The sequence below is a fragment of the Globicephala melas genome, chromosome 12 (assembly GCF_963455315.2).
Source record: "Globicephala melas chromosome 12, mGloMel1.2, whole genome shotgun sequence".
In the NCBI taxonomy this organism is placed as follows: domain Eukaryota; kingdom Metazoa; phylum Chordata; class Mammalia; order Artiodactyla; family Delphinidae; genus Globicephala; species Globicephala melas.
Genome location: NC_083325.1, coordinates 14,300,212 through 14,313,325, shown reverse-complemented (window position 1 = coordinate 14,313,325; position 13,114 = coordinate 14,300,212). Strand labels below are relative to the sequence as shown.

The 13,114-nt window shown below is 42.2% G+C and overlaps 1 protein-coding gene across 1 annotated transcript; it reads left to right on the top strand.

The window, feature by feature from the left end:
- The first annotated feature begins 1,700 nt into the window (after positions 1 to 1,700).
- On the top strand, positions 1,701 to 12,545 carry MRPL35 (mitochondrial ribosomal protein L35). Its single transcript, XM_030837473.2, has 4 exons — positions 1,701 to 1,786; positions 8,386 to 8,575; positions 9,219 to 9,363; positions 12,200 to 12,545. The coding sequence occupies exons 1-4, from the start codon at positions 1,744 to 1,746 to the stop codon at positions 12,386 to 12,388; spliced, it is 567 nt and encodes a 188-aa protein (XP_030693333.2). The 5' UTR covers positions 1,701 to 1,743; the 3' UTR covers positions 12,389 to 12,545.
- Positions 12,546 to 13,114: the final 569 nt, after the last annotated feature.

Genomic DNA, 13,114 nt, shown 5'->3' with positions numbered 1-13,114 from the left:
CACCACGCCAGCATGCGGGATCTTAGTTCCCCTATCAGGGATCAAACCTGTGCCCCTGCAGTGGAAGCACAGATTCTTAACCACTGGACTGCCAGAGAAGTCCTTATAATTGTTGTTTTAAAATGAATTAATAAGTGCAATGGCAGAATACTTATTGCCCAGTAGGTCCACATTCTCCTAATCCCTGGAACCTGTGAATATGTTACTTTACATGACAAAAAAGAACTTTGCAGGTGTGATTAAGAATCTTGAGATGGGGAGACTATTCTGAATTATCTGTGTGGACCCAACGTAATCACAAGGGTCCTTAGGAGTGACGGGGGAAGCAGGAGGGTCAGAATCAGAAAAGGAGGTGTGACAATGGAAGCAGAAGTCAGAGTGATGTGATTCTTGGCTTTGAAGATGGAAGGAGGCAAGAAGCCTCTAAAAGCTGGAAAACACAATGAAACAAACTCTCCTCTAGAGCCTCCAGAAGGAACACAGCCCTGGATACCTTGATTTTAGCCTTGTGAAACCCATTTTGGACTTCTGACCTACAGAACTGTACGATAATGAACTTGTGTTGTTTTAAGCCACCTAATTTGAGTTAATTTGTTATAGCAGCAATAGGAAACTAGTACAATACGTATTTAATTTTTTTCTCAATTTTACTTTCCAATATAATACATTCTTACAGATATAATCCATATAATTACAAGCTCTTTGGGATCCACAATTTTTAAGCATGTAAAGAGGTCCCAAGACCAAAAAGTTTGAAAACCACTGCTCTAAATATATCCTGTGTCTCTCTGTCTTGGCTTCCTCTCTTCTCACCTTGATGAGATGCTCTTGATGCTCTTACTGCCAACAGTGACCTTGCCCTCGTTAAAAAATCCTCCCCATTCTTTAAGATCCGTGTTATACTCTATCTCCTTGTCCCCTGATCACCCCAACCAGAAGCCTTCCCTCCTTATCTTTGAACTGCCCCATCAGTCATTTATCTGCCTATTATGGTCTGTAGTTGTCTCCTTATTAAATGTGAACTCCTTGAGACTCAGTGTTTGACCCTTACCCATTTCAACCAGTAAATAGTGCCATATACTGTATATGCGTCAAGTATCTTAGACTACAAGGATGGGAGAGAGGTTTGCTGTTTATTTTCTGTTTAAATGAACATTGTTTAAAAATGTATGATCACTAATTTTCAGGAATAAGATAAGGTATGTAGATTGTTCAGGAAGAGTTGAGGTGCTGTTCTACCAAATAGCAGTCTTATTGATTAGAGAGAGAGAAAACAAATGTGTGTGTGTATCTGATGTCCTCGGGATACTTACATTTATTTGATTAGAGTTGGCATTCAATTTTTTAAAAAAATTCTAATAATGTTGCTATTTCCTGTCAATTTAGCCCAACATATCCCAGCTTTGGAAGGATACATTTTATTCTTTCAAACTAATTTAATGAAATGAGCAAAAAGAAATTGTTTCAAATATGCTGGTACTTAAATACATCTTTCAATCAAATGCTCAGTAAGAATTTATTGAGAGCCTACTATATGCCAGGCACTATTCTATAGGCACTTGTTTTACAGCGGTGAAGGACAGCCTGGCATAAAGAAGATATTCAATAAAGGTAGACTTCAACGTTCCTTTATTCATGTTTTTAACTCCCTTCCCCCGACTCCGCCCAGATTACTTTTCCTTAGTGCCCTCTTGCTCTGAAGTTTTTAGATCCAATTCGGCTGCCGTAAGGCAAGGCGGCAAGATGGCGGCCTCCGCTTTTGCGTGTACTGTGAGAGCAGCCTCAGGTCAGTGGGCGGCGAGGAGCTCGATTCACGCCTTCACGGAAGGGGGGACTGGCGCGGGATGGAGTGGGCGTTTAGCGTGGAGGTTAACAGGAAAAAAAAAAAGAAAGAAAGGAGAGGGATCGTTATATGAGGCCAGAGGTTTGTTCCGAATTTTCTCCGGGGCGGCCTGTGTTCGGCCGCCAGCACCGGAGATCTCCGAGATTCTTGGACCCTCGCGAACCGGGGTGTCCCGCAGTTTTGGCTTCCTTACCGGTTCCTAGCCATTCCGCCTTCCCTAGAAAACAAACCAGAAGGGCGCGGGTGGGGGGCGAGAAAGACAGAAAAGTCCCACCGAGGCGAGGATCCGCCACTCACGAGCTTTGACCTTGAAAAGTTATTTAATATCTCTGAACTTCAGATTCTACGGCTCTAAAATAGAGATAACACTATCCACCTGAGGACTAAATGAGCTCGAGCACGTAAAGCGCCGCGTGTAGTACCCGGCGTATGGTAAGCGTGGCTGGATGAAATGCACACAACGTGCAGGGAGTGCGGCTGCTTGCTTCACTCAGTGGCGGCCCTAGGGCAGCCTTAAGGACTTCTTGACAGAGAGAGAGGACGGAAGTGAAGGGTTGCCTTCACTGTAGGGACTCTGGCAGAAGTTAAAGATCGTTCAAATAAGATACGGTGATCGGTAAATTACGTTCACACAAAATAGGATAAAATTCTGTGGAACAAGACTAGAAAGAAAAAAGTGTAAAGTTTCCAACTGTTACAGAAGAGTTGGTTTATGTGGGGTATTTTTCAGTTGTGAAATATATAAAGAAAAATGTATATAGCATACATGACTACCTTAACAAATAACTCTCTGGCAAACGTGGGGTATAACTAACACCGAGGCCAGGACAGAACAGAACCAGGAGCCTTCACCTCTGTGTGCCTCTTCAACCAAAATTGCCCGTTTCCACCAAACATAAACACTGCCCTCACTTTTATTATTACCTTGTCTTTTTTTCTGTAATAGTTTTAAGAGCTATATGTGCATCTCTAAGCAATATATTGTTTCGTTTTGCCTGTTTTTTTACATTCCATGAACGGAATCACATAGTATGTACTCTTGTGTCTTCTTTTTCTTTGTGAAATTCATTCATTTTACACGTAGCTGTCATGCTTTCTCATTGCTATAGAATGGTCTCTTATGGGACTACCCTACAATTCTGCATTTTACTATTGATGGGCATTTGGGTGTTCCCACTTTGGGGCGGTTAGGTACAAAGCTGATTGGCCTTGTGTCATGGTGCATGAGTGCCAGAGTTTCTCTATGGGGTGTGTGTGTGTGTTTATACATATAAAACTAGCTGTGGAATTGCTGAATCAGAGAATATGTTTATATTCTGTATTGCCTGATGCTGCCAAAGTGATGTGTTTATTTAAAGTCACCCAGCACGGGCTTCCCTGGTGGCGCAGTGGTTGAGAGTCCGCCTGCCGATGCAGGGGACACGGCTTCGTGCCCCGGTCCGGGAAGATCCCACATGCCGCAGAGCGGCTGGGCCCATGAGCCATGGCCGCTGAGCCTGCGCGTCCGGAGCCTGTGCTCCTCAACGGGAGAGGCCACGGCAGTGAGAGGCCCGCGTACCGCAAAAAAAAAAAAAAAGTCACCCATCACTGTCTGCGCCATATCCTCATCAGCAGTTGGTATTGTTAGACCTGTACATTTTTTCTATCTGGTGAGTATTTAGTGGTGTCTCGTTGTGGTTTGAGTAGCATTTCCCTGATAAGTAATGAGCCTGAATACCTTTCTACATGTGTGTTAACCATTTGAATTTCTTTTGTGAAATACTCAAATATTTTGCCCATTTTTCTATTGAGTTGTCTTACTGATTTATAGTAGTTCTTTATGTATGTTGGATGTGTGTCTTTTCTCATTTAAATGTGTTTCCAATATATTCTTCCACTCTGGCTTGCCTTTTTAGTTTGTTTAACGTATCTTTTGATGAAAAGTTCTTATTTTCATCAATTTGGATTTATTGTCCTTGTTTTTTAACAATTGATGATGTAGGCGGGTATTAACTCACTATGGTATTTAGATTCCATTGAAAACATTTAAAAGAGTGGTGCGACAGCTTATTTTTAAATGTCAGTTTTAGAAATATACTGGAAATTATATCCTTTTTAAACTATTTAAAATTTTAGATACTGAAATTTTGTGAAAGGGTACATAATTTTTCAAAATTCATTTAGAGAATATAGGATCAAAAAAAAACCTTGAAGACCACTAGTTTAGACACTGTCACACTCACCTCCCCCTACCCCCACGTTCCTTTGATTCCTGCCACAGGGGGGCTATTTGTAATTCCCCAAACAGAGCTCCCCAAGCGTACTACGTACCACGTATTCCATTTTTGGCCTCCTGTTTCCACTACCTCCTCTCTTACTCCTTCGAAACTGGTTTTGTGTCACCTCCTTCATGAAAACATGAGTGTTCTCCATACAAGAGGGTGTTTAAGAGAAAGCCTGTCTGTACTAAAATTCCCAAAGAGGGCAGAAGACTGAAGGAGCAGTTAAACGCTGCCCTTGATTTGTGAGCTGCCCTTGGTTAACACAGTCTAAGCTGGACTTTGGTTTTTACAAGCTAAATCACAGTGTTGGTCCAGGAGACGGTATGGTGGCTAAAGCCCCCCAAGTCATTTTCCCAGAAACTGCTCTCAAGCCACAGTCACCCTTCCTGTTGTTCCAGGAACCATTTTTTTCTAACCTCAGTTGGTTTATCCCTGGTTTCATTTTGTTAATTTTGGTCTGTTTTTCCTTTTACTGAGATCACTTTGAGTCTAGACAGTCTATCTTTTCACAAATATGTTGATAAGCCATGGTTCCCAGCTTGTTTTTTATGCAGATTTGCTAAACATGCCTTGTACAGCTTCAGGACCTTCATATAAATTGGGGAAAAATAAGAGTCAATTAGGGAGCCAGGAAGACACTTCCACCAGGAGAACAGCAATCAACTAGTTTGAGTACAGTTTCCAATCAGCTTGGAATTTACCTAATTTATTGTCCTGCCCACATTTCTATATTTATTTAGAATATAAGAAACCTTTTCACATGCCTTCCTAAAGTCAGGATACACTGTCTAGATATTCTCATGATTTCTCAGGCTGGTGACTACATCAAAAAGTGAAATGAAGTTCTTTTCAAGTAACAGTTCACTCCCGGTTGACGAGAAAAAAAATTTTTTTTCTGTGCATTTCTATTTATCCATTCTAACATTTTTTTTTCCTACAGATAAGCCTGTAGTTTGCCCAGTTATTTCTGGACTCCCATCTGCTCACCTCCTTCAGGGGCAGTTTCCAAGAACTTCTGAGAGTTTTGTTGTGTTTTTTAATTGAGATATATCAAGCTCTGGTGGTCTGTGAAAATTGGGACATTTTGTTGTCTACAATCCTCCTATTCACTTAATCTTTCAAAGTTTACCTCCTGGCTTGTAATCATGTCTGCAAATAGTTTCAGTTCTTTGAGATATAAATTATTTATACTTGGAGATTTGAAGGGATTGAACCTGGGCCACGTCAGTGGAAGCCCAGAATCCTACCCACTAGGTCACCAGGTGACTGGAAATTGTTGTCTCTGATGGAGAAGAGAAAGGCAAAATAAGGGTTTAAGTATTCCATCTTCCTTCTGCCACCTATTAACATTATACCATCTTTGTTAAGCATTGCTCAGCTCTTTTCTGTTGTCTGCTTTTAGCATTTATTAAATGTTTTCTCTATGCCAGGCATTCTTCCCAGTACTTTACATATTTTATCTTATTTAATTCTCATTACCTGCCCATGGTTGACCTCATTTATTTTTTTCAATAAATTTATTTATTTAGTTATTTTTGGCTGCGTTGGGTCTTCATTGCTGCACGCAGGCTTTCTTTAGTTGCGGCAAGCGGAAGCTACTCTTTGTTGTGGTGCGCGGGCTCTAGGCGTGCAGGCTTCCGTAGTTGTGGTGCATGGGCTCAGTAGTTGTGGCTTGCGGGCTCTAGAGCACAGGCTCAGTAGCTGTGGTGCACAGGCTTAGTTGCTCCGCGGAATGTGGGATCTTCCCGGACAAGGGCTCGAACTTATGTTCCCTGCCTTGGCAGGCGGATTCTTAACCACTGTGCCACCAGGAAAGCCCATAATTAACCTCATTTAAATTTGAGGAAAGTGAGGCACAGAAAGGTTAACTAACTGGCCCATTGTCACACAGCTAGTAAGTAGTAGAGCAAGAATATGAACCCAGTCTGCCTCAAACACTGGCATTTCACTTCTCCACACTGCCCCTCATTTGTCATGTGAAATCAGTGCAGTGGACAGTAAGAAAGTGGTTCCAAGCCCTCACTTAGTATCAGACTCACCTGTGGAGCTTTTTTTAAATAACTAAATTTAGTATTTATTTATTTATTTATGGCTGCGTTGATGTGTGTGGGCTTTCTCTAGTTGCGGTGAGTGGGGGCTACTCTTCGTTGCTGTGCGCGGGCTTCTGATTGTGGTGGTTTCTCTTGTTGCGGAGCACAGGCTCTAGGTGCGCAGGCTTCAGTAGTTGTGGCTCGCAGGCTTAGCTGCTCCGCAACATGTGGGATCTACCTGGACCAGGGCTCGAACCCGTGTCGCCTGCATTGGCAGGCGAATTCTCAACCGCTGCGCCACCAGGGAAGTCCTGTGGAGCTTTTTTTTAACCAACTATTGAGGTATAATTTACATACCATGAAATTACCTGTTTTGTACATACAGTTTTTTTTTAAATTTATTTTGTTTTTGGCTGCGTTGGGTCTTCGTTGCTGTGCGCGGGCTTTCTTAGTTGCAGGGAGCAGGGGCTACTCTTCTTTGCAGTGCCCGGGCTTCTCATTGCAGTGGCTTCTCTTGTTGCGGAGCACGGGCTCTAGGCATGTGGGCTCAGTAGTTGTGGCGCACAGGCTTAGTTGCTCCGTGGCATGTGGGATCTTCCCAGACCAGGGCTCGAACCCGTGTCCCCTGCATTGGCAGGCGGATTCCCAAGTACTGCGCCACCAGGGAGGCCCTGTGTGTACAGTTTGATGTAGTGAGTTGTGCAGCTATCACCACAATCCTCTTTTCAGACATTTCCATCATCCTGTGGAGTTTTATCAACGTGCATTCTTTTTTTATTATTATTTTTAAAATTTTTATTGGAGTATAGTTGATTTACAATGTTGTGTTATTTTCTGCTGTACAGCAGAGTGAATCAGTTATACATATACATATGTACACTCTGTTTTAGATTCTTTTCCCATATAGGTTTTTACAGAATATTGAGTAGAGCTCCCTGTGCGATGCAGTAGGCTCTTATTGATTATTTATATATAGTAGTGTGTATATGTCAATCCCAATCTCCCAGTTTATCCCTCCCCCCCTTCCCCCCAATAACCATAGATTGTTTTCTATATCTGTGACTCTGTTTCTGTTAACATGCACATTCTTTTTTTTTTTTTTGCTGTACGCGGGCCTCTTACTGCTGTGGCCTCTCCCGTGGTGGAGCACAGGCTCCGGACGTGCAGGCTCAGCGGCCATGGCTCACAGGCCCAGCCACTCCGCAGCATGTGGGATCTTCCCGGACCGGGGCATGAACCCGTGTCCCCTGCATCGGCAGGCGGACTCTCAACCACTGCACCACCAGGGAAGCCCAACATGCACATTCTTGAGTCCCACACTAGCCTCACTCAGAATTTACAAGTGGAGTCAGAGCTCTGTGAGTGATTCTGCTTTGCAGCCGTGGACTCTGAATCTGGTGATAGTGTGAAGGATTGATAAAGAGGACTGCGTTCAGTCCACACATCTAGGCCTTCCATGATCTGCCTTCTGAGCTGCCCACCTTGTTACCCACTACTCCCCAGGCATCTCCGATAGTCAGGCAAACAGTGCTCAGCCTCTGTGGCAGGTCCAGTCCCTGCTCCCGACATGGATTTGTTTCGGCTTCCTTGCCTTTGCGTACGTTGTTCATGCTACCTGGACTCTGTGCCTCCTCTCATGGCCTGTTCATTTTCTAGTGGGAAGCTCAAGTACCTTTTCTGTTTTCTTTATGAATCCTCCTCCTGCCACCTGCTGTCTCTCTGCGGAGCCGAGGAGCTGTTGTGTTTCTGCCTTGCCGTTCCCTACGCGCAGGAGTTCTGTGTATTCACAGTGTAAGGTCTGGTGGTGGGAATTAACATTGCATGTCTTCTGTCCCCAACTGTTGAATGTAGAGCTAGGACACATCAGACTGGACTGTGATGATGGTTGCACAACTCTCTAAATTTACTAAAAAGCATTGAATTGTACATAAATGGGTAATTTTGTGATGTGTAAGCTATACCTCAATAAGGATAAAAAGCTCCACACATGAGTCTGATGCTCAGGACCCATTAATTATGTATAATACTTGGTCACTTAGGTACGTTACTTCGTTTTAAATATCTGGATGCATAATTTTGTTTTTGTTTTGGCCACGCCCGCAGCTTGCAGGATCTTAATTTCCCGTCCAGGGATCAAACCCAGGCCCCGGCTGGGAAAGCGCCAAGTTCTAACCACTGGACTGCCAGGGAATTCCCTGCACGTGTATTTTGGAGTGTCATATTAAGTATATATGCTTCTCTCTCTCTCCAGGAATCTTACGGCCCCTGAGTATTTTGGCATCTTCAGCCTATCGAAACTGCTCCAAGAATGCCTGTCTTAGTTCTGCACTGTCTTCCCGACATTTCAGTCATATTCAGACACTGGTTGTGTCCTCTGCTCCCAGACTGATCACATCTGTCAGAAACCTGACATGTGGGCAGACTGCCACAGTCCTCAATAGGTTGAGTATATTTCAGTAAACATGATGCTTGGACAAAAATTCTAAAATCTTCATGCCTACAACATCTTAGAAGTAGATGATATGCGTTGCCGGTTTATTATATAGACTGTGCCTGAAGGATGGGAGAATATACATGCCAGCATCAGGGATGACTACACAGGGCCCACTTCTGATGTTCTAAGATGTGGTTTCCTGGGTGGAAGCTGTCAGCCGAAGTGGGAGGGTGAACAAGATGCTCAGCTTACAAGGCTCGGCTGCGTGTGGCACTTATTCAGTCAGCAGATACTTAGTTAAGCGCTCCTGGGTGCCCAGCACCATACTGGGCAAAAACGATACGAAGCTAAAGATAAGTTAAAGTCCTCAAGGAGTTTATAATCTAGTGGCAGATGGATAAGGAATCAGGTGATTAAAATACAGCAGAATAAATTCTCTCCTAGGGATTGAGGGGGTAGATTATGGAGGACTTGCAAATTGATGAGAGTTGCCATTCTTACGTGTAGTGTCACGGATCATCTGGAGTAACAATGGTTATTGAAAGTGAGCTCTATTCCAGTGGAGCTGCTGCTTTCATTTCTAAGTACAGAAGTGGATTTTATCCTTTAATGTCTTATTGCTGAGTTAAAAAATTTTCAATATATTTTAGAGTGGTCCCCTTGCTCCCAAACGTCCTGAAGCCACCAGTCAGAACTGTAACATACTACAGTTCAAGAAAAGGCAAGAGAAAGACTGTGAAAGCTGCCATCTATAGGTTTCTTCGACTTCATTCTGGCCTGTGGCTAAGGAGAAAGGTGAGTCTTCACACGGTTACTTGCTTAGAAAAGGAGCGTGAGGTTAGATTAAACTGAAGCAGAAGTCAGCCTGTTCCTTGACACATCTTCCCCCCATCCTACCAGCAGCTTTTACAGTGCTGTGCTTAAGTCCCGGCTTGGCAGGCATCTCTCATGTCAGTGAATACATGTAAAGAAAACATTTTTAACTATTCATATAACAAAATACTATTCACAATGGCGAAAGTCTTCCCTGCAGGACAGGTTCATCCCAGGTCTCTTACATGTCTGTCTTGTCTGATGATTACCGGAATCCCTTTGAAGCCCCCGATATGTAAATAACCTGTGGGGAGGCTCTGTTTAAGCCCAGAGCGTTAAAACAGCGGAGCGGACTTCAGCAAGGACTTAGTCCCGTGGTGTAGATTTGGGACCGAATAGCTTCCAGCCTACCTTGGATTGGGTTCTCCAGGTGGCTTACTCTTTATGGCGGAACATTAACCCCTCATATACTTGTTTTAAATTTGACTTTGTAAGTTTTTCTCTGGTGGTGTGTATGATTGGTGATCATATCAGACAGAACTCCAATATTTATTCTGGCCAGGGACCATGGCCTCTAGAGGGGGACTCTGACAGAGTATTCCTACTCTGTCTTCTCCCACAGCAGCAGGTCTTTTCCATTCATGTCCTTATTATTCATGGAAACAGAGTAGGTGATAATTAGAAAGCAGCTGAAGACCAGAGTTTTGCAAAACACCTTTGAGTTTTGATAATTTCAAATCCTAATTCCCTTTTACTACTTGGGAGTTAACAAACAAATAATTCTTTAAAGATTAAAATTTGTTTCCCTGTGAAAATAAGATAATTGGTAGCATTTTCTCACTATTTGAAAGGTACTCTGTTATAAACAGTCCTAAATTTGTAGACAAATAAGTTAATTGGAACTCTCAGCTCACTTCTCCATTGGAACAATACTGTGGTCGTTAGTTTCCTACACTAGTCAGTAGAAGCTCATGTAATCCATAAGTAGCTGAACTAAGTAATTCAGCACATGGTTATGAATTTTGGACCATTGGAAACATTTCCTCCCCTTTGTTATACTAACTATTTCCAGGTCCTCATCTGGCCCTAGATAAAATAAAATGGGTGGTTTTCCCTGCCTTCCTTTCCACATCCCTTTTACTGGGCCCTGAAACCCTCACACTGTTATAAATGACCTGATCGAAGTCTCCAGTCATAATACCTAGTCCCTGCTCAAGGCCCCCAAAAGTATTCCATATGCAGAATGGCCTGCTGTATCAAAATCTAATTTTAAGAAGAAAACAAAAATCTGGGTGGGTTAATTTACACTAATGTATAAAAACAGAAAGTATTTTCTGCAGCACAGTTTCATCCAGGTGTCCCTAATTTTTCTTGCTTATTCCCTCCTTCCATTTCTGAACTTGTAGATTGTCCAAAAAGTCTCAAGCATTTTCACAGTGGTTACATTCCACAGAATAATCTTCAAAGGAGATATTCTGCTGTTGATGGGCAGGACAGCAAACTAGCTGTTTGTATGTCAGAGATCCACAGGGACCCAGATTGGCTTGCAAACTAGAAAATTGTTAAACAAATATGGGGATTTTTCTTTGACTCTTTCAACTTAGAATTGTAAGTAATGAGAAGTAACCATCTAATCTCTGGCATTTTACTGGCCAGAACTCTGAAATGACCCTTCCTTATTTCTAAGCATCACTGTACTATAGAAGTTGCTGGTCACAGTGATGACACTAAGTCATGTCAGAAACCCCAAGGCACCTTCTCAGCAAAGAGCTGTGGTTTTGTTCAGTTAGTGTGCTGCCCTAAAGAGCCCTTGGTTTGAAAGGACCCAAATGCTCTTACCAATAGCTGCGTTTCTAGTCTCACCTCTCCTATAAATTACTGTAGCCAAGCATTAACCTGGGTGGCAACTAAGGTCTCTTCTAGTTTAAACAGGCTATGATTGGGAATTCCCTGGTGGTCCAGTGGTTAGGACTCCACGCTTTCACTGCTGAGGACCTGGGTTCAATCCCTCGTTGGGGAACTAAGATCCCACAAGCTGTGCAGAACGGCCAAAAGAAAAAAAATGAAACAGGCTATGATTATAGTTTTATATTCGATCTAATTATCTATTTCTTCAAAAATTAATTCTTCAAAATTAATAATGCATGGATTATTCCTTCACCACTCCCAATAATAGTTTTCCTGTGGTCATTATTCCTTAAAAAAGTACTTACTGTAGAAACTGGTCCCCCTAGTGTGTGAAAAGAATAAATGACACAGTATACTTGAGAACTCTGCTTCTCAGCCTTTGTCATACTTAGGCCCCCTTAACTGAACATAAGTGTCACCAACTAGCCAGTACTCCCTTCATCATCCTCCACTTTAGGAAGATAGCAGTGTAGTGGTTAAGAGCTCTTATTAATTCTCTGACCTCAGTGTGCTGCTTAACTGCTCTAATTGTTTCTCTTTTATCTGTAAAATGAGAATAATAGTATGCTATTGTTGAAGAGATAATGAGGTAATGCATATAAATTTAGCTGTTACAATTATATATCATTACCCTGTACTTCACCAGCACAACGATTTATTTAGCTTTATTTGCTGTGGCTTTAAATAATCTTTTTAAAACTCTTAAATTATTAACATTCCTTTTTCAAACTACACACGATTTCTCTGTCTACCCCCACACTGAGAATCACATTTTTCTGAAAAACATACCAGCCCCTATGAAAGTTTAGTCTTTGTTTCCAGCGAGTCTATGAACCATGAGTGGTTAACATAGCTGTTGTTTCCTATATAATATAATGTTTTAAATTGTCTTTGTAATATTATCTAACAGGCTGGTTATAAGAAAAAATTATGGAAGAAGACGGTTGCAAGAAAAAGACGCTTGAGGGAATTTGTCTTCTGCAATAAAACCCAAAGTAAGCTCTTAGATAAAATGACAACATCTTTCTGGAAGAGGCGAAACTGGTATGCTGATGACCTTTATCAGAAGTATCATGACCGAACAAACTTGAAAGTATAGATCAGAAGTTTTATGATTTCCCAGTTATTGAATGTGTATCTTTGTGTATATGATGTCTTTGCAAAGATGAAATAGTATAAGACATGATGTAAGTTGTACCAACTGATATGGAAACATGTAGTACCAACATTAAACTTACCAATGTTTTAAAACTTAATGGATTAAACATTCCCAGATTTGTTCAGAGAACTAGAAATTTTAAATTCTGATTATTTTTAACAAATGGTAATGGCTTAAACAGTTGTTCCAATTAGGCTTATTTAGTTGCAAGGAATCTCCAGTTAGGACAAACGTAAGAAGACTGTAAAGCTAACAAGTTAGCTCAAGCAGTGTGACATTATTAAGGATATGTGCCTGGGAACGCAGGAACACCTCACACCCCCATCTCCCACCCAGAACTAACCCCCAGGCCTCAGAAAGAGCAGAAATTACATGGTGATGCTGGATCTGAGGCACCTCCAGGGGCCTCAGCAGCAGAAGTGGTGGATCTTTAGGCTTGGGGTCTGCCATGCACGGGGCTCAGTTCTTTTTACATCACTGGCTCCATTCTCTTTCCTCACCAACTTCTCTGATTCACAGCTTTTGTTTACTCTTAGTGTCTGCTTCCCATAATAACGCTAGCATGCACCTTTGAGGTACTTTTCTACATCGTGACCCTCAGCTCCTATCTCCAGTCTCTAACAAACTGCAAAGAGACTCTAACTGGGTCAGTTTGTCCTTTTACAC

Bases quoted from the DNA above. Each gene is read 5' to 3' on its own strand.
- MRPL35 (XM_030837473.2), top strand. From the start codon at position 1,744: ATGGCGGCCTCCGCTTTTGCGTGTACTGTGAGAGCAGCCTCAG. The intron at 1,787-8,385 runs GTCAGTGGGCGG...CTCTCTCTCCAG, and splicing joins TACTGTGAGAGCAGCCTCAG to GAATCTTACGGCCCCTGAGT. The intron at 8,576-9,218 runs GTTGAGTATATT...AATATATTTTAG, and splicing joins ACTGCCACAGTCCTCAATAG to AGTGGTCCCCTTGCTCCCAA.